General features: G+C 43.6%; 1 protein-coding gene across 1 annotated transcript in view; it reads left to right on the top strand.

Annotated features, from left to right (window-relative positions):
- Window positions 1–3,647: 3,647 nt before the first annotated feature.
- Window positions 3,648–24,704, top strand: part of SH3RF2 (SH3 domain containing ring finger 2) — a 69,794-nt gene continuing 48,737 nt past the window's right edge. Inside the window, exons 1-2 of the mRNA XM_067567084.1 lie at window positions 3,648–3,721; window positions 4,897–5,406. Coding sequence (XP_067423185.1) covers window positions 5,026–5,406 — 381 coding nt within the window. The 5' untranslated portion in view covers window positions 3,648–3,721; window positions 4,897–5,025. The remainder of the gene's footprint in view (window positions 3,722–4,896; window positions 5,407–24,704) is intronic.

The following is a 24,704-nucleotide window of genomic DNA, read 5'->3' on the forward strand; positions in this document are numbered from 1 at the left end:
GCCTCATTGAGCTAGGCAATTCACAACACCTTAGTAAGAGAAAGTTCCTGCATTTGAGAATTTACAGTCTCAATATACAAAACAGACAAAGGGTGAGGAAAAATTATCACTCTTACTTTACAGATAGGGATTTGAGCCACAGGGATATTGTGTGACATGCCCAAAGCCTAAGTATATACTGGCATTCCCATGTGACTGCAATCTTTACAAATGCTTCCAACAGCAGAAAGTTTAAAAGAGGAGATGATTGAGGAGGCTGCATTTTCCCCACACAATCCCTAAGAACACTTGCCACATTAAAGGGTCCAATTCTGTGAGATGCGGAGGTACTTTGCCTCCTACATAAAGCAATGGGGGTTGTAGGTATTCAGCACCTTACAGAATCAGACCCCAGTTTCAAGTTCGTTTTCAAAACTTCAGAAACTTTCAGTCCAATTATTGGAAGCAAATTAGAAAGATTCACAAAGGAAAAAATAGTAACTGGGTTGGATTGGAGGGATAGAGTCTGTACAATCTAGATACTTATTTCAGCTGCTTTTATGTTCAGTCCGGAGTGCAATTTTACCAGTATGACCAAAACAGATGAGAGGGTACATGTGGCTTAAGAAAAATTCAAATGGATTTGTTAACAAAATCAAAATCTGAAGGGGAATTAACGCTATTCAGCACATGTGTACACACGCACCTCCACCCTTATTTTCAGAGGTGCTGAACACCTGAAGATCTCATTAACCGTACTGGACATGTGGGTGCTCGACACTACTGAAAATCAAGTCCATAATAAATACTTGCTTATACCGAGGCAGGGGAAATATCTGACTGGTGCATAAAGATTCACCAGAAGCACTGGAAAGAACTGGAGCAAAACCAGATCTCTAATGTTCATTTAGAAACATGCAACTGAGGTAGGGCAGGACTTTGTGGGGGAATTTGCATCTGGTTTCTTCAATACAGGGCTGGCCATTAACCCCCTTGCTACAAAGGCAATGTATCAGGATATTAGAGCAAAGGCAGGCATCTAAAGAAGAGGTCAACTGATAAAACGAGATACTGATGCCAACAGTGCAAATTAAAAGGTACCACGAACGTCTTTCCCTTGCCTTCCTGTTCCATTTCCAGATAGGACATTTTGTTATGACTTGGAATTTACAGATAATTAGGGAGCTCTCATTATTATACAGGGCCTTGTTGAACTGAAAAAGTGAGAGTTATATGCTGCTATTCTTGTAGGGCTCAGTCTCGCCATCTACTGAGCCCCCACAACTCCCACTGAAGCAAAGGGAAGACAAGAGAGTGTTCACCCCTCACAGCACTTTGCAAGATAGAACCTTGCAGAGCGGTAAATCTACAAAATGATCCCTAAGCACATTGGACCCAGTCCTTCTCTTACTAGAGTTAATGGTAATACTCCCATTAACTTCAGTGGGAGCAGGAACAGGCCCGTTGGCTCGTGGGAGAGGGCCACTAATATTTCTGAACCCAAAGTTTTGCCAGAAAAAGGAAATGTGGGCTGAAGTAGTTCTCATGGAGCACTACTGAAGTCATTCCAGTCTGGGATGGGGGTAAAGACAACTCATTTCCATCAAACCCACTTGCGGAGACACCCAGTACAGAGCTTGTTACTCCAGTTCCAAAACTCTCTGGGCTTGAATTTTTCATTGTCCAATCTTTCTAGGGGGTCTAATTTCAGTTGGGACTACTGTAATACAACTAGTGATCATGTAAGAGAGATCAGGTAAATTTGGGTCTAAAAATGAGTCATATCCCTCCAAACGAGAATCCATGCAGAATTAGTTATGAAACCTAAACTCAATCGGAAGTGACTAAAACATACCCTACTAATGATTTTTTTTATTCCCAGTGACTCCAATAGGATTTCCACATCTATAGTAGCACAATATGGCCCATTATTTTGCAATAAATGAGCAGTAATTGAAGCATAAAATGTATTTATTGAGCTAAATAACTTGGTCGTATAAAATGTAACGTCTACCACACTATGATAAATTCTCGTATTATTTTAATTGATTAGTGTTTAATGGACCATAACTGTAATACCCAATCTCAATTAAACATGCATTTGGGAACTTTACAGACAAAACAAGACATGGATATATAAACATACCAGTAACACTTTTTAAACAATCCTGTAGTACCTTAAAGATATGGAAACTGTAATAAACATGTTGTCACAATGGTACCTTTTTTTCTTACTCTATAGCATTCTAAATATTTAGAATGCTATAAATAAGCTGGTTTTTAAGCAATACATAATTTGTGGAGCTCACTGACATATGATGGGATGGAGGTAAATCACTGAGCAAGTTTCCTTAAAATAATTCTACCTGGATCTGAAAAAAAAATACCATCTGCAATTATACTGACTGCATTAGAGTCGCAAAGGGTCTTGGGTGTTGCAATGCTGAGCATCACATCACTTAACTTTTAGATACCTAGAAAAATCACTGGGATTCACAAAGCCTGAGTTGGGCTCTCGGCTCCCTGTAGAATGAATGGGAGAGGTACGTGGGATTCTCAAAAGCCAGCACACTGAGTTAGGAGCTGCCTAAGCTAGCCAATGGGAGATGCCGTGGAGAGAGGTGTATCCTAAGCCCTGTTCCTCTCAAAGAGTTAGGAGTTTAAGTCAGGTTCCTTTTTCCCCTCTGCTTGAAGGAGAGAAAGGATGTAGAAGACCCATGTTCAAATCCTAAGTGAATGCCCTAACAACCAGGCTAAAAGTTATACAGTGGGCACCACCTCCAGACAGATTTTGAATGGCACACGATCTGGTAGGTGGTCTCTGAGTACGCCTACTGAATCAAGCCCCACAGATTCCCTTGCTCTCTTCCCCACCTTTGTGCATCACACCAGGGCATAGGCATCTGCATGCCTGGAGTGAGACATCAGTGCAAATGCCTGGAGGCAGAAACATAGGCACCTAGGGAACTTTCACCCCCAAAATTTCAGTGCCGACTAGGTTTTTAGGTGCCTGCTAAGTCAGGTGGCAGTTAAGCAGGGACTTTGTGAATGCCAGTGGTAGTGAAATGTTGGACTTGAGGGTCCAAGTCCCTTTGTGACTCTAGCCCCCTGTATGCAAATGATATCTTATCACAATGCTTATGCTTGAAGACAAAGCTGCTCACCAGAGCAGATCAGACAGTGGTTTCCCACTTCTTATAAAATATCACAGAGACATTCCATTGGAGTGTCAGCTGCCTCCACAATCGACCAATGTTAGAAATAGGTACTAGTCAATGAACCATTGGTCTGTTCTGGTATGACAAATTAAACTGTGACAATGCGATGTCAGATACAGTCTCAGCAATAGCAGTCAGTCTTTTTTCATTTTTTGATTAAAGTGTTTATAATAATGAAGCTTTAAAAGTGGTTCCTGTCTTTTCCCAGAAATAAGCTCAGTGGCATAAACAAGAGACAAATTCTGATCTCATTTATGCAGTGCAAATCCAGAATAACTCCACTGAGATCAGAACACCAAATCAGTATCTGGCCCCTAACCATGCAACTGGAGTTTATTTCTGAAACTTGTTCATGAGTAGCAGTCAGGCAGTGAAAGAGTTAACAGGGCTGGGGAGGTAAGTTGATCTGTCAGTAACATAGTTGTTATGTTAAAGTTTTCAACAGGGCTGCAATTTGGAGAGAGAGCGGTTATCTCTTGAGCTGTGTAGAGCTGATTTTGCCTTGGAAGGGGCACAAACGCAAGGTTAGTGGTACTTGGAAGAATTTGCAACCTGCTCTGGTTTCTTTGTGGGGCAGATGTCTTCAACTACAAGTTTAACATATGAAATTATGCTGTTTATAACCCTTCCTCATCAGTGGGGAAATGTTCCAGTGTATATTGATCTGGATTACTAGGCAAAGTATCCTACAAAATCTTTATCTTTAAAATGACACACTGGATTTTCAGAGGGAAGGTTTCAGTGTTCCTAGCATTCGTTTTATCAGAGGGGAAAGAATTCTAGAGAGAGAGAGAGAGAGAGACCTCACACACACACACACACACACACACACACACTTCTACCGCGTGTTAAAGAACTATACTTGTTTCACAAGCCATGACTTGAATCCAGAATGTATATATATTTCAGTTTATAACAATATACAATTGTAAAAGGAGCTTAACGGGTTGAGTGACTTTACATTGTAGGAGGAATAATGACTTCTTCTCTGGCTGGTTTGGATAATCAAAGCAACTAGTATAGGTGAGGATGAAACTGCAGAGCTCCTTAACTAAAGCAATACCATCTCTCTTCAAGATACCAAAATAATGTTTGTATTTAGATTACTTTTTTTATATAGAATTGCTGCCAAAACTAGTAGAAAGAAAGCTAATTAGGAAAGATGATAAAAATGAAACTGTGTGGGTGTATGTGGGATTGAATGTAACTAAACTGCTGTGTTAAGATTGAACATATTTACTCTCGACTCTATGGGATATTTACCAGAGGATCTCCTCTCCTGATCGGGTTGAAGTATTTTTATACTCATCATAATTAACATTATAATAGACTGCAAAGCATCAAAGCAAAATTTTCCTACAATACATGTGAGAAGGAATGTTCCTGTCTTGCTTAAATCACCCTGCTTTGGTTCAAAGGCATGAATTAGTATGGTCACCTCAATCCGAACTACGGTTATTTATCTACCCCGATGAACAGAAGCTTGGTCTCTCCTGCCGCAGACTTCAGCTTGAATACAATTCTTCTCACTAGTACTGAATCACAAATGACTCACTTCAAACTTGGATGTGAGAGCAAAGTATACACTTGCAAATTGGCTCGTGAGGCATTGCTTTGCAATGTAGGTGGGATAGATTTCATACTGTAGCAGTCAAGTTCTGTTCTTTTATTTTTTCCTCCTCTCTTTTCCTTCATGCAGGATGGTTTTCTGAGTTTAGGATTTCAGTGTCGGTTTTGAAGGTACTGAAGTAATCACTACCCAATGCTCAGGTGAACGTATCATGTGGACTTTTCTGGCCTCATATGAGATTGGAGTTCTTCACTAAAGATGGACGATTTAGCTTTACTTGACCTGCTGGAATGTCCGGTGTGCTTTGAAAAGCTAGATGTCACAGCCAAGGTGCTACCATGCCAGCATACCTTCTGCAAGCCTTGTCTACAGGGGATACTGAAATCCCAAAAGGAGCTGAGGTGCCCGGAGTGCAGAACTCTAGTCTTCTGCAGTATTGAAGAGTTACCATCCAACTTGCTTCTAATTCGCTTACTGGACGGGGTCAGATGTGGACAAAATGTTATGAGATTTGGCACATTCCAAAGATCTGGGGTCCTGACCTCACCTGCCTCCCTCAGGAGAGACAGGGGAGACCCAAGAGGCTTACAACTTAATCAATACAGGCTGGCATCAAATCCCAGGATCCATATGGAAGGGGTAAGAGACGACCATGTTTCTTAATATCTTTATAGGCAGAAAAAGTTGCGTCATTATGTGTCAAGAGCTATGAAACCCTTCGTTAGCAACACAGCAGAAATACTTAAAAATAGGAGAGATTAAGTCACTTGATTACAAATCTGCCTGCTTTCTCCCTGTGATGTTTGGCTATTTTGAGTTGATCTCTGCAATAACTACATTAAATATCAAGCTTATTAAAAAACAAATTGTCTTTCTGAAAATCAGGTTGCAAAAATTTCAAGAAAAATCATCATGAGTTTTCTGGTGCTTACTAGCTTCAGTTGGGCCAGAAATATTGTGGCTGTGACTTTTAGTTGATATTTTGGTACATATATCTCCAGTCCGAGATTAACTCAGGCAATGCAGAATCATGTAAGTTAGAGATTGAAAGGTCTTCTCATTTTATTCATTGGCTGAGACCCCCCCGCACACACAGTGATTTTCCCAGTCTATTTTTAGAAGTCCTAAGTGGCTTTGGCCACAACCCATAAGAGCAATTTTTTCTTATATATTTAATATGTTATTTGACGCTTTAAAGAGGTTTGATTCAGTCTGAATTTAGGGTAAAGGTTGACATTAGGTTTTATTTTATCTGCACTAGATTCCTGTTCCTAATTTGTCATCTCTTCCATCCTTAAGCACTCTTCATATGATGCTCATGTAAATCCTTTCCATAATACTCAAGAACAAAGGGTCAAAGGCAGAGAGTATTTGGGTAGAGTGACTGTCAGAAACATGACTTTACAAATACAGTGAAGAAACACACACTTGCATGTGCATACTGTTTATGTACAAGCCTATGTCTGTATACATTTAGAACCAGGTGCAGTGTGTTATACTGTACCCTATATTATATAAGGACAATCTGGTATATGCCCATTGAATCTCACAACCTCTGTTGAGTTAGAAACTCTTCTTGCATGTGTGACACTTAAAGGAAAAAAAAAAAAAAAGATCTTTGGAGAATTCAAAATTTGATTCACTTAGTGTGTGAAAATGTGACATTGTTGCCCCTGCAGTTTATGCATTGGAGCTCTTTCTGATGTGGCCACCGAAGACCTTTTGCTGGTTTAGGAGAGTGGATGGATGTTATTAGCAGTCAGAGGTTCACATCCAGCACAGTTTGGTAGTGATCAAGCATTCCTACTCCCTGACAGCTGTTGGGTGGTATATGAGAAATCTGTTGCGTCTTCATTCCAATTTCCAGTGGACAAATGTGGCACAGTGACATTATTGGCAGCCCTGTTGCAGCCTTAACCAGGAGTCTGAATTTCCCTGTGATAGAAGGCTGTTTCTTTATTGCCAGGGTAAACTTGCATTACCACTGTATGTTCTTGACCTGGTCTGTAGTAAATGAACGCCTAGTGCTCCCAGGGCTGTCAACCCACCACCTTTCAGCAGCCCATAATTCATATGGTAAGTAAGTAAACAAATAAATAAAAAGGAGGGAATTAGTAGATTTGCCTTCATTATTATATTGTTACTTTCATCCTGTGTGCAAATGGAGGCTGCAGCAAATGAAGTTTTATACTTGTTTGGTCAGTTGCAACTTGCATGTGACACCAAACTGTGAAAGGTGAGGGTTGCTCAACACCAGAGTCTTTGCACTAGCAGACTTGGTGGCCTATTACTGTATTCCCAGTGCAGTTATTAAGTGAGCACACTAGCCTTATCGCTGCCAGTAGTTGTCTTTCATTTTCATTCCATCAAGTCGCTGGCCAGATAAGAATGGAGCCAGACAGAATGGAGTAAATCAATCATCCAGTTCTCTTGCACATACACCTGTTTTGCCACAAAATATATTTAACCCAGTTCAGGCAAATCCTGACTATAATTCAAACCCACTCCCAACCATTCTATACTAATTACCACCCAAAATTCAATATTCAGAGTGCGATTCATTAAGAGGAAGGGTGGGACGGCCCACTACAAAAAAAAAAAAAAAAAAACCCTCAATCTCCTGCTATTTCATTTGAATGTATGGCAAGTGAAAAGTTAGTCCTAGGGACTGAAGTTCCCTTTCCACCAAACAAGTGCATCAGGCAGTGGATGTGCACACTTCCCTTGACAATATTCCTATCAGTGTTCCTCATCCCAGAGAGTACCCCATGGGTATTTCAGCCTCCATCACCATGTAACCCTTGGCTGTGGTATTAAAGATGCCAACAGAGTGACAATCAGTGGCATAGCCAATGATGGGGTTTCCAATATAAAATAGCTCTCCACTAGGAGCTGGAATTAATCGTTGATTTCATTTCATAGTGACTGAAAATGATTATTTGATAAGTGACTAGTAGCCTCTATCACTATGGGCTGAATTTGAAACAAGATGAAAAATTCCATAATTTATCCTGTTCAGAATTCTTGTACTATTCAACCCCCTTTTAAAAGCTTAATTTTTTTTTATGATAGTCTTCCTCTCGTCTCTCCTTGTGCTTCAGATTTTACTTGTCAGCTCTCAGGTTAAGTAAAAACCTGTTACTGATATTTTGCAGTGGTGTCGTTCAGCTATTTGCTGCTACCAAAACTGTTAAGATCAAATTATCCAGGAGAATCAGAATAGCTGTTTAGGCTGTTTCCCTGCTAGTTAGGGAAGAGTCCTGGACAACAGGACTGTGATGTTCTGTACCCACAGGATCATTGGGTAAGACTGAGGGAGTCACTTCACTTCTCTATGCCTTAGTCTACCCATCTGGGAAAAGGGTATAAAATATTATACAAGAATGCTATAAAGCTTAATTAATTATTATGAAGCACTTTGAGATCCTCAGCAGTAAAATGCTGCAGAATGCCACGTTTTGGTAGCTCAGTATATATACACAGCAATGTCATATTGCCTTACACACACACTCCGCTAATTGTACTAGTCCTTAGTGACAAGAAGCTGTTGATACTAAAATGGTAACAATTAACCTCAGATGTACTTATAGTGTAAAAATTCAAGATTAAGAAAATTATGGCTGATCTTCTGTCTACATCATGGGAGTGTTTGAGTTTGTCCTCTAATCACCAAGATAAAAATCACAATAATCTGAGGGCCCCATAAAAACGTATGTGGATGTTGTCTATGTTGTGAATATAGGTATATAGAGGGAAATGGTTTTCTGGTTAAGGATGGTCTTCTAGTAATAGCATAGGAGTAGCAAGCTGGAGGCCATCTCTTCCATCATCTCTTCCCCGTGTAACCTTACGCAAATACCAAATGACAAAACCCCCTATGATTCCAATGGGATTGGGATTGATTGGCCTTAGTTCTCCCATCTGTAGAATGGTGATACCTTACCTACCTCAGAGGTACATTGTGAAGCTAAAATTATCTGATGTTTGTAAAGCACCTTAAGACCTTAAACTAGAAGATGCTGAAGGAGCCTTTTCCGCTGCCCACTGAAGTCACTGGGAGTCTTTCCATGGGCTTTGGATCAGATCTTGGATATGCCTAGCATTATTATTATTATTATTATATAACCAAGATGAAGGAATGTTGAAAGACAATAGCCTGGTCTCTTGGATATTTTTAGACCTCATAGTTTTAGAGCACGTTTGAACTTCTGAGATGATTTCCCACTCTCCCAACCCTCTCCAGGGGCTTTCATAATGTTCTTGAAATGACTCGATTACAAAAAACAGGTTAATGAAGAATAGTGAAACCTCTGGGAAGATGCAGAGAAATCTCTTGAAGCATATTGATTTCTAGCTCACTGTTTGCATTCAAATGAACTGTAACAATGATTCTAATGGGTGACTCTTCTCAATTTAAGATTTCTGAAAAACAAGCTATCTGAGCTCGTGATAAAGAGTAATCTATTCCTAGGAGAAAAATCCATCAACTGCCTTCTCTTTACTGAAATTTCCTGTTTTATGCAGAGTAACACAAGGCTGCCCTAGCCCTTTGCCAAGATTTTAAAAAAGAATTGCTAAAGAATCTTTAACAACATTTTAACCTTCCTTTCCCTCCTGCCCCAGCCATATACATGTAAGGAGACAAATCACCCACCTCCATACCTCCACTTTTGTCATTCCATATCCTCCCCAATACCTCCCCAATCCTATTTAATTCTTTCATCTTTTAGCACCAGGCAGACCCAACAAATTCCTGTAGTACAATAAACACCTGTCTTCCAGATCTCAGCAAGCACCTACTTCTGTGAGAACAGTTTTGCACAGGGTGAAACTAGGTGAATTGACCTTAGTATTGCTTTTACAATGAAGGTTGGGGTGAGCAAGATGTCTTTGGGGCACATTCAGGTCAATTTCTGACAAGGTAGCTATTGGGAGAGTTGAGATCATTATTTCATTTTACAATGTTGCACATTTGAGGCACTATCCAAAGCCCTCTGAAGTCAATGGAAAGGCTCCCACTGAAATGAACAAGCTCTGGGTCAGGCCCTTGGATAACTCAGTGAGATTAGCATCTCATTTTTGTGAGGATTCTAGTGGGGACAGCTATCATAGTTCATTACAAGGCTAACACTGGTCACTTGCTTATGTGTGCATGGATGCAGTGTCCATTTAGGACTGTAGTGGAGAGGATTATATGATACCCAGTGGAAGCCAGCTCCCTTCCCTCCCCTGGGAAGCTGTGCATCAGCCTCAAGCTAAAATAATCTGCTCTGTTCCATACCTCTCTGCACCAGAGATGAGTCCTCTGCCACAGCCCCTCTGCTTCAGTTCCCCTCTGGCCAACAAAAGACTTGAAGATCCTTTGGTTTGCAGTCACCAGTACTTCTATTTACAAGGTGTGCATGGATTCCCACCACCTTACAGTGCCCGGTTTCAGCCGGTAGTCTCTGGGGCTGTTCAGGGAGACAGGGAAAGCCTCCACACCCCCTTCCCTTCTCCCCTTCTGGGCCGGCATATAAACCCTGCTGGGTCAGCAGGGCAGCTGCTGCCCATTGCCTGATCAAGACTGGGCAACTGCTCAGCCTGCGTAGGCTGACAGCTGCCTCCCCTCAGGTAACCAGCTATAAAGGCTGGAGTGAGAGGGGGCTGGTCAGGGGGTCACCTCCCAGCACCCTATTACACATCTCTCCCCCACCATAGAACTATCAGGTTACTTCTTCCCCTCTTTCCCTCTACCATGGGGGCCCCTACAGGGGGTCCCTCTTCCTCTTTTGGGGGACACTCAGCCTCCCTCATGCAGGGTTCACTCATTCCCCACCCACAGAAACTACATTCTGTGGGTGGCAGGCACCCCCATAGCTCTACCTCCACACACAGTCTTTGCACCAGTCACAGTCCTGCAGCCACCCCTCATCACGCCCCTCCCAAACTTCCTGGCTGAGGCTCCTGGGTGACCCCCACTTCCTCAAGGGCACCCTGGGATTCCAGGGCCTCAAACCCACTAGACAAGGCTGGGGGCACTCCCCCTTGGGGTCTCATGCAGGGTGTGGGATTTCCATCAGCCTTCCTCCCTTCATTTGCTGGCCTGGGCTGAGCCCTCCCACTGTATCCTTCTTCATAATTTCTCCCCCCGTGTCCTCTGGCTCTTGGGGGCACCTCTCTCCATCCTGGCTCTATTCTTGCTATTGAGGGGTTTCTTCTTTATGAGGGCTTCCCGCCCCCGGGGTTCCTGTCCCCTCTTAGGGAAATCCTCCGGGTTTCCCCATCCCATCATGTTTCCGTTTTTGGGAGGGCTTCCAATCTGCACCCACCACTACTGGGTAGGGCAGTCCCTCCACTACTGCAACCCATTTCCACTGAAACTGTCCCTTGACCTCCAGGGGCACCTGGGCCACAGGGTACTGCCTTGTGTCCCCATGGATACATTCCACATCCACTTCAGACCTGGGGACCATCCAGTGCAGCTTCACCCACCCCCTCCAGACAAGGGTGCAGGTGGTGTCCACCAAGCCCCTCCTGGAGTTCCTCCCCACCCTCACAGGTATGGTGGATAATTTTCTCACCTCCCCCCTCCCTTTCACATTAGTCCAGCCACAAAGAACTCAGCCAGTCCACAATCCATGTGCTTCTCATGTCTGGGTTGGCCACACTGCCAGTATACAGCCATTCGGGTCCCCGCAGGGGCTCCCCAGCCATCCTCCCCTTTCCTTTCCGGATCCCTTCCATGCAGTGGTTCTCTGGGTTTCCCTCCAGCCTCTGGAACCTTATAGGGCTGGCCCACCTTCCTGGGAGCATCTGCCTCCACATATTCCTCAGTCAGTCTCATGGTCACCTCTACCATGCCAGGCTGGTGTCACCTTACTCAGACCCGTACATTTTCAGGGAGTCCCTGTAAAAACTGTTCAAGGACCACCATGTCCATAATCTCCTCCACAGTCTGAGTGGTAGGTCGCAGCCACTGGGTGGCCCAATCTCCCAGTCTTTGGGTGAATGCCCAGGGCCACAGAACCACTCCTCCCCCGCCCCGTCCTCCTCGCTGCCTGAAATTTCTGGCCGTATCGCTCTACGGACAGCCCAACCCGATCCAAGATGACAGACTTTACCACCTCATAGTCTGGGGCCTGTCCGTCGCTCAGGGCCATGTAGGGTGTAGGGGACCTAGGTAGTGCGCTAGTCGCAGGGCCCTGGTCACCTTGTCCCATGCTGGCCCCATGGCTACCCGCTCAAAAGTGCCAAGGAATGAGTTTGGGTCATATTCCAGGCCCATCTTACAAAGTCCCAACCCCGGGTGCCATCCCCCATCATGGGACTCACCCATTTCTGCAGGAGCTGCTGCTGGACAGACTTGCTCCTTTATAAAGTCCTGCAGAGATTTTTGCTGGTCCGCCTGCCAGGTAAGCAAGGCCGGCCTTTCGAACTGGTGAGACTCCTGGAGGCCATCATCTCCTGCTGCTTCACCAACCACTGCAGATCTCCGCCATCTCCAGGTCACCACCTCTCAAGTAGCCTGGAATTGAGTCCCAGACAAGCCCCCACACATAAGGGGTTCCTCTACCACACCCCCTCTGCTTCGGATCCCCACTGGCCAACAAAGGACTCAAAGACCCTTCAGTTTGCAGTCCCCAGTGCTTTTATTTACAAGGTGTGCATGAATTCCCACCACTTTACAGTGCCTTGCTTCAGCTCACAATCTCTGGGACTGTTCAGGGAGACAGGCAAAGACTCCACACTCCCTTCCCCTCTCTCTACCTTCCCTCGTCTCTTCTAGGTCAGCATATAAACCCTGCTGGGTCAGCAGGGCAGCTGCTGCCCATTGCCTGCTCAAGCCTGGGCAACTGCTCAGCCTGCGTAGGCTGACAGCTGTCTCCCCTCAGGTAATCAGGCCACCTCCCAGCTAACCAGCTCTGCTGCCCCTCAGCTATAGCGGCTGGGGTGACAAGAGGCTGGCCAGGATGTCACCCCGCAGCACCCTGTTACAATCCTGAATGGCAGAACATGGAACACATTTTGCTTCCACTTAGGAAGTCACCCTACAGACATACCGCCTTTAACACTATGGAGTTGAGAGAGATGGAAAGAGCTTAGAGCTGGCCACAAGAGGACCGATTGCTTGGATTCTCGACTCTTGGCGGTTGCTCTTTAGCCACTTGCGTTCAGGAGGAGTGTCCATGAAGCCAAAAACTAAAACAAATCCCATTACCCCAGAGCAAGCAAAGAATTCAAACCATTCCAAGCACAAAGTGCATACAATCTCCAGCAGAGCTGCTGAAATAATATTATCTAGAGACAGAGCATGGCCAAGAATTTCACAGTCAGAGCTAAACTCCAAAAAAGGGAAAGGGTATTTTATAGTTCCAGCCCATCTCTAAATGTTTCTTACCTCGTGGTACCTAAATCATTTTTATCTATGCTCTGCACATGTGAATACAATGTAGTAGGTCATGCGTGTATCTATATCATACACAAACACATCTGTGAATCAATATCCAAACATCACGGAAGTGCAGCCACTTCTCAAGTGGAGGACACAGGCAATTTAACAGTGCACATCTTACTGATCAAGAGCGAGAGGCAGGAAGAATTTTCGCAAAGGAAACCAGGGCAAACCTCAACGGTTACAGAAAGGACCATAAGATCTTTAATGCCTATGCAGAAATCATAAGACTTTTGCTTCTAAAAGTGTTATCTGAAAGATCCCCACACAATGAACTGCATGGAACTCAATCTGTCTAACAGAGAGTCTAAAGGATTTTCTGGGAACTGAATGCTGAGTGTAAATAATTTAACCAGAATAGTTTAGACCATTAAATGCCATCCTCTACACGTGCAATATGTGGTTACTTGCAGGGCACAAGCATAATTTTGGGGGGCCCAGTACTAACTTGTAACACGGGCCCCCTCCCACACACATATCCATAGGGGTTGCAGCCTGGGCCAAACCCCCCCAGGGCCTCTGGGCCCCAGTAAAGTGTACCTTTTTCCCCCCCTTGTGCGGGTCCTGGTTACTTGATAGATGAGAGAATACTTCACAGCTAAGGGGAAAAGCTCCAGTGTGGATACACACTAAATAAAACACATTTTTGCCAGGCGTGAGAAGAGTGAAAACTTTCTGTGTGGAGCACTATGCATGAAGCTTCCATTGTCCTCCAAAGTGTAGCAGAGCCAAACTCTAACCCAGACACAGATACTCTGTTCATGAAACATGCCACTAAACTGCTATGTGGCCAATGAACGTTCTAATGCAAGGAATACTGGGGGGTGGGGGGGAACTGAGCCAGGCAAAAATACCCAAAGAGTATGAAAGTCTGCCCTTAGAAACACAGAAAATACTAGTCCGCCGAAGGCCTATATTCTTGTCTCAGGGCAGGAACAGGAGGATAACATCCCCCTCCCGCATTTTATGGGAGATAGGCAGATACCTCCTCTATTGAGATAAAAATACATTATACTCCAACGTTGCCACCTTCACACTGAGTCCTATATATAGTGACTATGCCTTGGCATTCTCTTCTCTTCTGAAATCATCTCCAACTCCTTTTGAATTGACAGACAGGATTTACTTTGCTCGCTCTTTTGAAACCATATTATTTGCATCTGCACCCAGGATACAGAAACAGGAGACACATGCAGCAGGAAACAAGTTATTGACCTATTGCATTACTTAGCTTCCCTCACCTTGCATCCTGCCCCTTTCCAGTCTCAGTAATGACCTAATAATATGAGGCAAAATCCAGTCTTTACTAATTAGAGCCATGTTGGGCTTGGAGGGGAATGGAGTGGACAGGTGCTGAGCTTGCATTAGGAACAAGAACTTTCTCATCAATGCGCACAGACTCTGGGAGAGGCACACACTGATGTTTCTTTGAAAAGGAACATTCTTGACGTGGCTAGCAGCTGCTTCAGGCAGTGGTGTACAGTGCTACTCACTTGGGGGCCTGTTCACGCTACACTAGCTGCCAAACCATGTCCCATTGTGCACCAGCTGGAGATGAAGCCAGTTCCCTTCCTACGATTTCTGGTGATGTGCTATGCTGTTCGAAAAGGATGCAACCTATGGCCCCTTTCCCATTCTATTGCCCCAGGTCAGGCTTTGGCTTATGGTGACCAGAACACCACACAGTATCCTACAGTGTCACCAGCTAGGAGAGTCAAGGAGACAACATCCCTCACCCGTCAAAGCTTTTGCCTTCCTCAAAGTTTCATAAGCTGCTGAGCTGGAGGGAATGGGGGTGGGGGGACCACACCAGACCTCCTTTAAGCAGTGGTCCTGTACTAAATTAGTATGGCTGCTACTAAAGCGGTCCAGATTTCAGCACCGACATTTGATCTCACCACCCCTCCATACAGATGATGGGGCAGCTGGGCCAAATTTCAGTGTGTTGTGTGGCAACCTGGTGTCTGTTCCTGTATGGCAGAGCACAGGGGAGTCCATCAAGAACTTGACTCTTGGTGGCACCAGCTCATGCACAGTGTGGATAAGAGACACAGGAGACTCCCCAGCTGAGGGACACTTGGGGTCCCTGCAGAGGTTAAAGGGGATGTAGAATTTCCCCACACGGACACACACAAAAGTCTGAATTGGTGTCACTGATATGTGACTCGACTAATGATTTCCCTAGTGCCAGAACAAATACTGCAGTTTGCACTGTGCACCTCTGTGCATCACAACTGTTGTTTGCTTTCCCCCCTGCAGATGGTTTTAGGATGCTAATTGCTGCCTATTGTAATTCCAAAGCAATTCACTGAAATGCAGAGAGCCTGATAATGTGAACAACAGAAGAGGCTATCACCTAGAGATACAGCCTGTTTTAAAGAGGCAGTACTAGGTGATATGTTTTAAGGCATATGTTATATGTTACAAGTATACTGCCAGCCTTTGAAAAAATGTAGTTACCAGTGTGTACAAGAGGACATCAAAATGTTCATTCATTTTTATTAGAGGGGAGCACAAACAAAACCACAGAGCTAGACACCATCCATGAGGAGGATTTCATCTCTGAATTTTGCAGCATCAGGAACTCACTAAAAAGGCCGCTCGTGTAAAAACTTGAGAAGAAAATTTAATCTTGGAGCAGGAGAAAGGATGAAGCCCACAAATTCATCTAAAGTGTGAGGAGGGATTACTGGGCTCAGTACAGGAGTCACTGGCTGAAATTCTGTGTTATGCAGTAGGTCATACTAGATGAGCTAATGGTCCCTTGTGACCTTAAAACTCTATGAATCTACTAATCACTTACCTGGTTGGAAAATTCTAATCCAGCTGTGCTGCGTGATGATGAGCAAAACACCACACTGGTGATGCAGAGAGTGAAGCAAATAAATACAGAGAGACAAAACGTGCCCTGCCTGAACCCATCTATCAGTAACTTGGAAAAACTGCAGTGATATTTATGCCTGTTCCATTGCAGACCACCCTACACTTCTTCAAGCAATTGGTAGGGGAACAAAAATTACTATTCGTGAGCCAATTTGTGCTCTGTGCAAAGTCTCAGCTGTTTACCATCCCATTCCAGGAGTGCAGTTCTGACTTGGGCATGCATGGAGAGAGCAACGCATAGCATGCATGGGTTTGCCATAAATGAATTAGGAATAAGCAAAAGAGGAGGTTGCACTTGGATAGTGCCGTGCACTGAGAGATAGCAAAATGACTTGCCCTAAATCTCAGAAGCTGGTTTCCCTAGTTTTACTAAATTAGGTCCTGAATAGCAAGACACATAAAAGTGTTTTAAATTGTTACCAAGGCAATAAGTCAGACTCAGCTGGCAAGTCAGGCTTTCAGCAGCGTACTGTGTTCATCTATTAAATACCGCAGTTGGAGGCAAGGATGCCGAAAATCTTAGACTCTTATTCTCCTATCAAATATTCCATGCTGGTGGTTGGTTGGGTTTGTGACCGTGGAGTTCAAGTCAAATGGATTGATTTTGTAATTTTCATTGCTGGAGGAAGGGGGAAAGAAAAGGCAGATTCATGCGTCAGCTTTGCCTTTAGTCTGGGGTTATTCTAAAAAACTATCTGAGAGGTCTGAGGCTAGTTCTTGACTGGAAGAACACTGATTCATTGTTTCAATTTTAAACTCTTCTCCTGGTCTCCTTCAGTTCTCCTCTTCACTAAGAAAACTATAGCATTTGCAGTTAAATGTTGACTTGGTTTTTGTTAGTATTTATGAGGCATTCACACCAAAAAAATGCTCCCTTAGCCGGCACTTTGAGTAGCATTGATACTGTCTTCCACATGTATAGGTAGCAGAATTAGACAACTACATACTGTCCTTCCCTAACATCAGACTGACATGCAAGGGATCTAGGGAGACAAGAGAAGAAGGGTGATCTAGGCAGTGGTGTCATGCTGCACACACATCATCATTAGAGCCCAGGGTGATGAGGATGATCTCGCCTCTAGATGAGAGAGAGCTTTGTGATTTTCCAGATGGCTGCATCGCTGCTTGACCACTACATGCATCAGTTCTGTAGGCACACACTGCCATCTTTGTGGCAGCCCTACCTGTCTCTGAGCAGTATCATCTTTCTTCCCATGCTCAGGTACCACATAAGGCACAAAAATGTCATCTGGATTATGCAAGTCACCCTTCTAGATTCAAAGTCTCTAGGCACCTATTCTGTGATGAAAATTCCCACCCTGCTTGTCACAGTAGTTACTGAGAGTCTGGTCAAGAGTGCATGCAATCAAGAGACCATGTGGAGTATAAGCACCAAGGTCATCTTGTTGTTGGTGTAGACTTAGTCATTCACATCAAAATGGCTGCCCTCCTGGAGTTCCTAGCTGATGGTTAGAGGATGTGCCATCATTAACAACGTTCTGCTCTGAATTAACGTGCAGAAATAAATCACATGCTGTAGTGCCTATGAAGAGAGAGTTTGGGGCCCTGTGAAATGATTCTTACAATGGTGAACAGAGATCTTTCAGATGATTCCCTTTTCCACTTTACCTCAGAACAAAGACACTGGGGTTTTGCACCTTGGCCAACTTTCTGTTCTGCAGGTGGAGGTTCTGAGTAGCACATGCAATGGGGTTTCATGCCTTCCATGAGCAAGGACCAGGACAAGAGGACCCAATAAGTCTTTTCCAGCTGTAATTCTGATTATTACATGGGCAACCAGCTTTTCTGCTAGTGGAGTATTAGCATCTGACCACCTCTAGTGATTGCTGCTTCTGTAAGCAAATTATCAAATGTCCACCCCCAAAAGCCCACAATCACCCACTCAAACCGTTACTGACCATTTTGCTGCACTAGCTGATTGCTTCAATAGTCAAGTTTGCCCTACTCTAGCAATTTAAGGATACTGATGGCTAGAGGGACAAGTAATAAGATACTTAAATCTGAGGAACAGAAACAAAATACAAACTTCCCATTAATATTTAAAATAATGCTGGATGAGGATTAAACTGTGGTTCTAAAATACAAAGAATCAAGAGTGAGCATGTTGAGGGCTGGCACATTTTGTTTCTGATGCCATTTAAAAAGCATGACACACAATCTAAACAATGTCCCAGATTGCTGACACACTGGTGGGAAAAAATCTGATAGCAATAACTATGAGTGGAACAGCTGTAAAGAGGTTTGATGCGGAGGCTACAGCTCAATATGCCTGCTGTACCTACTACCAGCAGAAAATATACTGTGCCTCTCATAAAATGCAGAACCAAGATGGGACATACTGCTAACAAATCCTTCTCCCAACTTCCTCCCTCCACCTCCCCAAGAAAGAAGATAGGATGATTTCTTTGGACTTGTCCCTAATCCATCTTCACCTTTTCCTACAACCTACATTTTTTCTGTCTGCATAAAAAAATGTGTAACCATCAAATGAAGCCAGTTTCCAATGTAATCCTTGAATTATACTTTGTTTTGACACTAATTCTGCCTATCCATAAATTTCTCCCTGTGGTATCAAATGGATACAGTGATACCTAATATGGTAGTGTCCTCATCCTCAACTGTAATGCCGTATTACTGTGCACTGTTAAATAGTTGATGTGTTCCACCCCCAGGATGGGTGCATTTCAGTAGTGACTCGTAATTTCTGGATATAAAATGCTTTGAGATCCTTTGTGGTAAAAGGTGCTATGTATTATCTTTAATAATTTTTTCGGTGCTATTTCAGTAATGACCCCCTCCCCTGTAAATAGCCACAATACAACAAATTCACAAATGATGTAAGGGTTGGTGTAGTTGTGTATCAATTGCAAATTAGGGAAATGCTCTCATTTACACTGGTGAAGCACCATTGTACAGAAGCACCATTGCTACAGTGGAGATGCCCAGATGCACTAAAATAGAAATTAGCCCAGTGAGCATAATTTACATGCTCTTTACTTTATATTACATGCTTTTATATACTACTTTGGCTGCTTTCCCTGATATCTTTCTTCAGTCTGTTCCACCCCCTTACACCTGGTTTATGATCAATTTACACCCAATATGTAACTTAGGCCAATGTTTTCCATACTTTGCTAAATCTACGTCACTTACATCACGAACTTCCACATGAGTTTCATCTGCTCCCACCAGGTCTGAACATGGCTCATTCATTAACTTTAGCCACAAGCAGCTTTAACCTAAAGTCTAAAATGAATGAGAAGAAAATAAGTCAAATTTGGTGAATGCTATTAAAGTACTCTCACAGGGGATGGTTTTATTCTCTCCAGTGTAAAAACAGACTGCTCGGAGATGCTAGCAATCTTCCTGAGGGGAGAAATAATACAGAAAACTACCCACATGTCTGAATTCACAGAATATAATTATATGAAGAGATTGAAATGACAAATTTGATGGTTTTGTTCTAAGTGACAAGACTGATGTTAACGCTGTTGAAAAGAAGAAAAACAGAATTGTAATGATAATGAACTTACCTTCAAATGGTTCCTTTCAACTGGTTGGATCCAAAGAGCTTTGAAAACTTTGCGAACTGATCATACAAACGCTATAGATGTAGGAATTACGTCTTCCACCTTTGAAATGCTGTCACCTCTGTGACAATACCATTAAAGGGGGCTAGCAATGGAGATTTAAATTAGTCATTGAAATGGATGGCATGATTCTATTGCTTGTCTTTCCTCTCAGAAGCATGGAAGTCAATACAGCAATAAAAACCTGCCTTCTGTGTGGTTCTAGAACTATACAAGGATGCCCGAGACCTGGATTCAGTTCCCTATGTGACCTTAGGCAAGTCAGTTAACGTCTCTGTTCCCCATCTGTAAAAAGGGAGACAATAACACTTCCTTCCCCCCACCCTTTGTGTATCTTGTCTTTTCAGATTGTAAGCTCTTCAGGACAGTGACTGTCTGCTATTATGTGTTTGTACAGCACCTGGCACAATAAGGCTGTGATCTTGGTTGGGGCCTTTAGGTATTATCGTAATATAAATCATAATAAGGACTCTTGGCAGCAAAGTCATTGTATATGAGAATTACTAGGTTAGGTGTTTGATTCAGAGTTCAAGCTTACAATTTTCACATTCATTCCGTATGTGTATTTGTATTTGATATTTTCATTTGCATAACAGAATAGTCTGTCTGCAGATTGCCAGAGTTCAAGTACCGTATAAGTTCCATTCCATACCATGTCTGTGTCATCCCTTTGCTTCTGACATGTAAGAAAGACAAAATGATATGCACTACTACTTGAACAGCAAAAAATCCATAACAATAGTGAGGCGATTGAAGTAATATGAAGCCATGTCTACACTGGGAGCACTTTACCAGAATAGAAATATTGATACCAGCAGAGTTCCTAGTGTGGACATCACTATAACAGCAAAGCTGTACTTTGCCAGTAGAGTAAAGCAACACCCCACAAATGAAACAAGCTGTCCCTGTAAAAGTACAGTTTTGCTAGTATAGCTGTATCTACATTAGAGACTACACCTATGTCAGTCAGGGATAACAACACTTCACACCCCTACCAACAGAGCTACACTGGTAAAAGTCTGGGGTGTAGATTTGGCTTAAGTAAATGTTTGCTATCAAAAAAGTGCAATAGTGTGAGAATTTAAGACAAAGGCTAGTGTAGCCCAAGCTAGCAAGTTATCTATAATAAGCCTATAATAGTGCCAAGTTGCAGTCCTAAAACTTCAGTGTCAGCTTCACTCATCTGTTAAAAAGTTAAGTAGGTCCAGCAAGATATAATACACTTCCTTGGTCTCAAAGAATGGGAGTTTGTAAGTTATTGCATAGCATGCACGAGGATTAGACATTGAAAAGCCTACATGCTTGTGTGCGTCACAGAGGCTGAAAGGAAAAGGAAAAGGAATATGGAAAAATATTAGATGCATTTCTAAGAGAAATGTTCAATAGCTCATCGAATTCATATCTACAGTGGTTATTTCTTGCATTTTTGTTTTAAAAGGGAACTTAGTGCAGATGAGATATGATGGATTGAGAAACCTGGAAACTATTTAGCCAACAGAAATAGGTATAATATGTGCAGCATGACCACAGATTGCCATACCCCATTCCACCGGTGTGCCTCAAATGTAATCTACAGAAACCACTTCTAGAGATGAGAATGTAGGCTCACTATGTCAATTCACTCTGGCTCTCTAATGAGACTGCAAAGAGACCTGATTCTGAAAAGCTTTAACTCATATGAATAGACCTTTGGAGTCAATAGGACAAGTCATAGGAACCAGGACTGCTCATGTGAGTAAAGGTTGGCAGGACTGAAACCAAGGCTATGTCTACACTTAAAGTGCCACATTAGCACAGCTAGAGAGCTGCAGCTGTGCTGCTGTCGCGTTCCAGTGTAGCCACTCACTCCACGACAGGAGGAGTTCTCCCATCGCCATAGTTAATCCACCTCCCTGAGATGAGGTAGCTAGGGTAACAGAAGAATTCTTCCATTGACCTATTGCTGTCTACACCAGAAGGTAGGTCAGCTTAACTTTGTCACTGAGGGGTATGGATTTTTACACCCATGAGCAAAGAAGCTGGATTGACTTATCTTTCCGTGTCAATCTGGCCCAAAATTGTAAACTGGGGCAGTGGTTTAGTGATGGGAACTCCTGTCTATTTGGGTCAACTGACTCATTTTGCATAGACCACCCAAAACCTGACAGAGGTCAGTGGCCTGTGGTCACGACTAAACTGCATTCAGACCAGTCCCCAAGAGGTGAAAACTACTGAGCAAACCCATGCAAAGCATTCTTAATTAAAGGGGAATTCAGGCAAAACTCACTCGCTTGATTGCGTCTAGTTTCAAGTTTCACTGAAAACGGAGTTTTGTTCACTGAAAGGGTGGTTAGTGGTTCAAGACCCTTTTAGTGTCTCTAGACCACGTAACGTGGGCCATGTTAAAACCCAGAACATAGGAATCCATGCCAAATGAAATCAGAAAAACGGAACATGTGCGCCATAAGCAAGCCAGCCAAAACCTCCAAGTCTCACAGGGCTCTAGCTCTCATTTGCATATCTTAGGGCTACATAAACCTAAGCACAGCCGTGTCTGGGCCAAACCAATTCTACATATTTGAATAAGATTTAAAGTCACCTGTATTAATTTTTATTTTCAGTTCATCTTGTTTCAAATGTATTTAGGTAGGTTGTTTCTTTGCACAGTATTTCAGGGGGGTCTCAAACTGTTGTTTTTTGTTTTTGTTTTTTTGCTGGGGTCCCTTTGAAAATATTTCAGGCTGTTATGACCCCCTCCGGAAAAATGACAACCCCCTATACCATGCCACCCCTACTTCTGCGCTGCTGCTGACGGCAGTGCTGCCTTCACAGCTGGGTGCCTGGCCTGCAGCTGCCACTGAACGCAGTGGAAGCAAAAATAAGGATGGCAATACTGTGACCACCCAACAATAAGCTTGCAACCTCCTTTTGGGTCAGGACCCCACGTTTGAGAAACACCGGTATATTGTGTTGAAGCAGTCCGCAGGCTTTATGAAATGCTCTGGTAGGCTGTGTATGGCCCATCGGCTGTAGGTTGGGCACCAATGTCTTATGCAGTGAAGACAAGTCCTCTCATTTCTCCTGGCATTTCATTTTTTTACACCTCTTATGGGTTTGCTTTTATGATAATGAGAAGCAACTGGTGCGGGAGAGTTGCAGTCCCCCTTTCCCACATGTTGACACTGATCCTCTGTCTTTACTCCTTTGTGGCTTTGGGGGGGAGGGGTGGAGAGGATGTTCTTTCAAAAACCTCAGTACAGATTGAGCACGTGACTAAATTTTGTTTGCACTCTGGATGGAGCACCAGGCACAGGGCCAGTCTGGAGGACTTAGAGACAAGTGGGCTTCAAATTCACCTGTTTCCATTAGGAATGGGCCTCAACAGAAACTCTGGGTCCAAACACTTCTGAATACCAGGGTGTTCAAAATACAGATCTAGATTAAAGTGTTTGGCCCATCTCTAACTGATGTCAGGGCAGGACAGGATGGGACCAAGGGGCAATAGAGCCAAAGAGAATTAAAGAGACATTTACAAACTGAACCAAAAGCCTCCAATGAGCAAGAAGTTAATTTGGAAGAGCTCCAGATTTGGGTTTCAATGAATACCTTGTTCCTAGAAATAAATCACTTCTCCAGAGCAGATTGTAGTGAGGGATATAAACATCTACCGACGGGCCAATCACTGCCTTTGTGTGCCATTGCCTTTAACTCCCCCCACCCGCCCATGCTATTGTACAAATAATCCAGCACTTGAAGCAGTGGAGCAGAATAGGGCTGCAAAAACAGCTTGGATCTGTGCAGCCTTTTATGTTGGCTCTCCAGTCCGTTCACTAAAGAATGGCCAGGCCTCTTCTCTGCAGTAGCTCTGCTTCTCGATGTCCTGCCAAGCCTTTTGGGTGGCACATCTGGGTCTAGTTTTGTTTTTCACGGCTCATTTACAATGTTCCAGTTCTATTTCTGGTCATCTGTGTCTTTCTAGCTGACAATGACAGCAGCTTATTTCCCCACACCCACTAGACAGAACTGTTTTGAATGCACTACTGAGAGTCTCCCCATCAGAGGCCAGCATTTTAAAGATACTTAGGGCCTGAATCTGCTCTCCGTTATGCCAGTAAGACTCAGGAGTAACTCCATTCCTTTCAGTGAAGTTACATCCACGAAACTGAGATCAATCGGGCTCTTGGTATTTAGTCCCGGGAAACTACGCCAGTCTGGGAGGAGACTATATGGTTTGGATAGTTTTCTGTATTCAAGAGGACTGGTGCAGGCAAGAGAGATTCCAGGGCATTTCCCAAGTAGAATTATCAAGACTGCAGCTGGGAAATGTCACTTGAGTGAAAAATCCAAATTTACCTGAACCAATTCATGTTTGAGTCTGCCAAAATCATCCTAAGCACCATGTCTGTGGCTCTAGCAATCAGAGCAATGATGTGCTGGAGCAGAGTTCTGAGGCTCTTAATTAACATCCTGCCACCAAACCGAAGAGAGTATTCTAGTGAACTTCCCACTTCAGTTACGCTCACTTGCGCACTGGATACCACCGAAAGGAATTCTCTTGAAGATCACCATAACTGAACAGCATCCCCCCACCCCTTTAGAATGAACCAAAAAGCACAAAATAGAAGATATTTTCAAAACATTTCCCAAGAGACGGTACCAACACAACAGGCCCTCTTTGTCCCACCTCTCTCCAACACACATACATGGGGCCTGATTCTCTGGAACACTGCCAGAGCATCACAAAGCTGATGTAAAGGGGACAGCAATGGCCCCTGGGAATATACCCCATGCAAAAGGTCTCCCCAATTGGCCTACAGCTGGTTTCTGCAGCATCGTTCTGTGTAGGCTCTGATCCCATGTCAAGGGAGAGAAGGGGCAGCCCAGGGGAAGGGACTTGGCTGGAGCACACTCAGCTCTGGCGATTCCCTTTTTGTCATGAGCCGCAGAGGAGATGGGAAAGCAGAAAGTAAGTTAGATCAGCCTAAAAGCACTACGTCCAGTACCACAGTAGCCCTTCATGCCACAATGTG

This window comes from Emydura macquarii, unplaced genomic scaffold, assembly GCF_026122565.2.
Source record: "Emydura macquarii macquarii isolate MOO-44397 ecotype Brisbane River unplaced genomic scaffold, CSIRO-AGI_Emac_v2 contig_2768, whole genome shotgun sequence".
NCBI lineage: Eukaryota > Metazoa > Chordata > Testudines > Chelidae > Emydura > Emydura macquarii.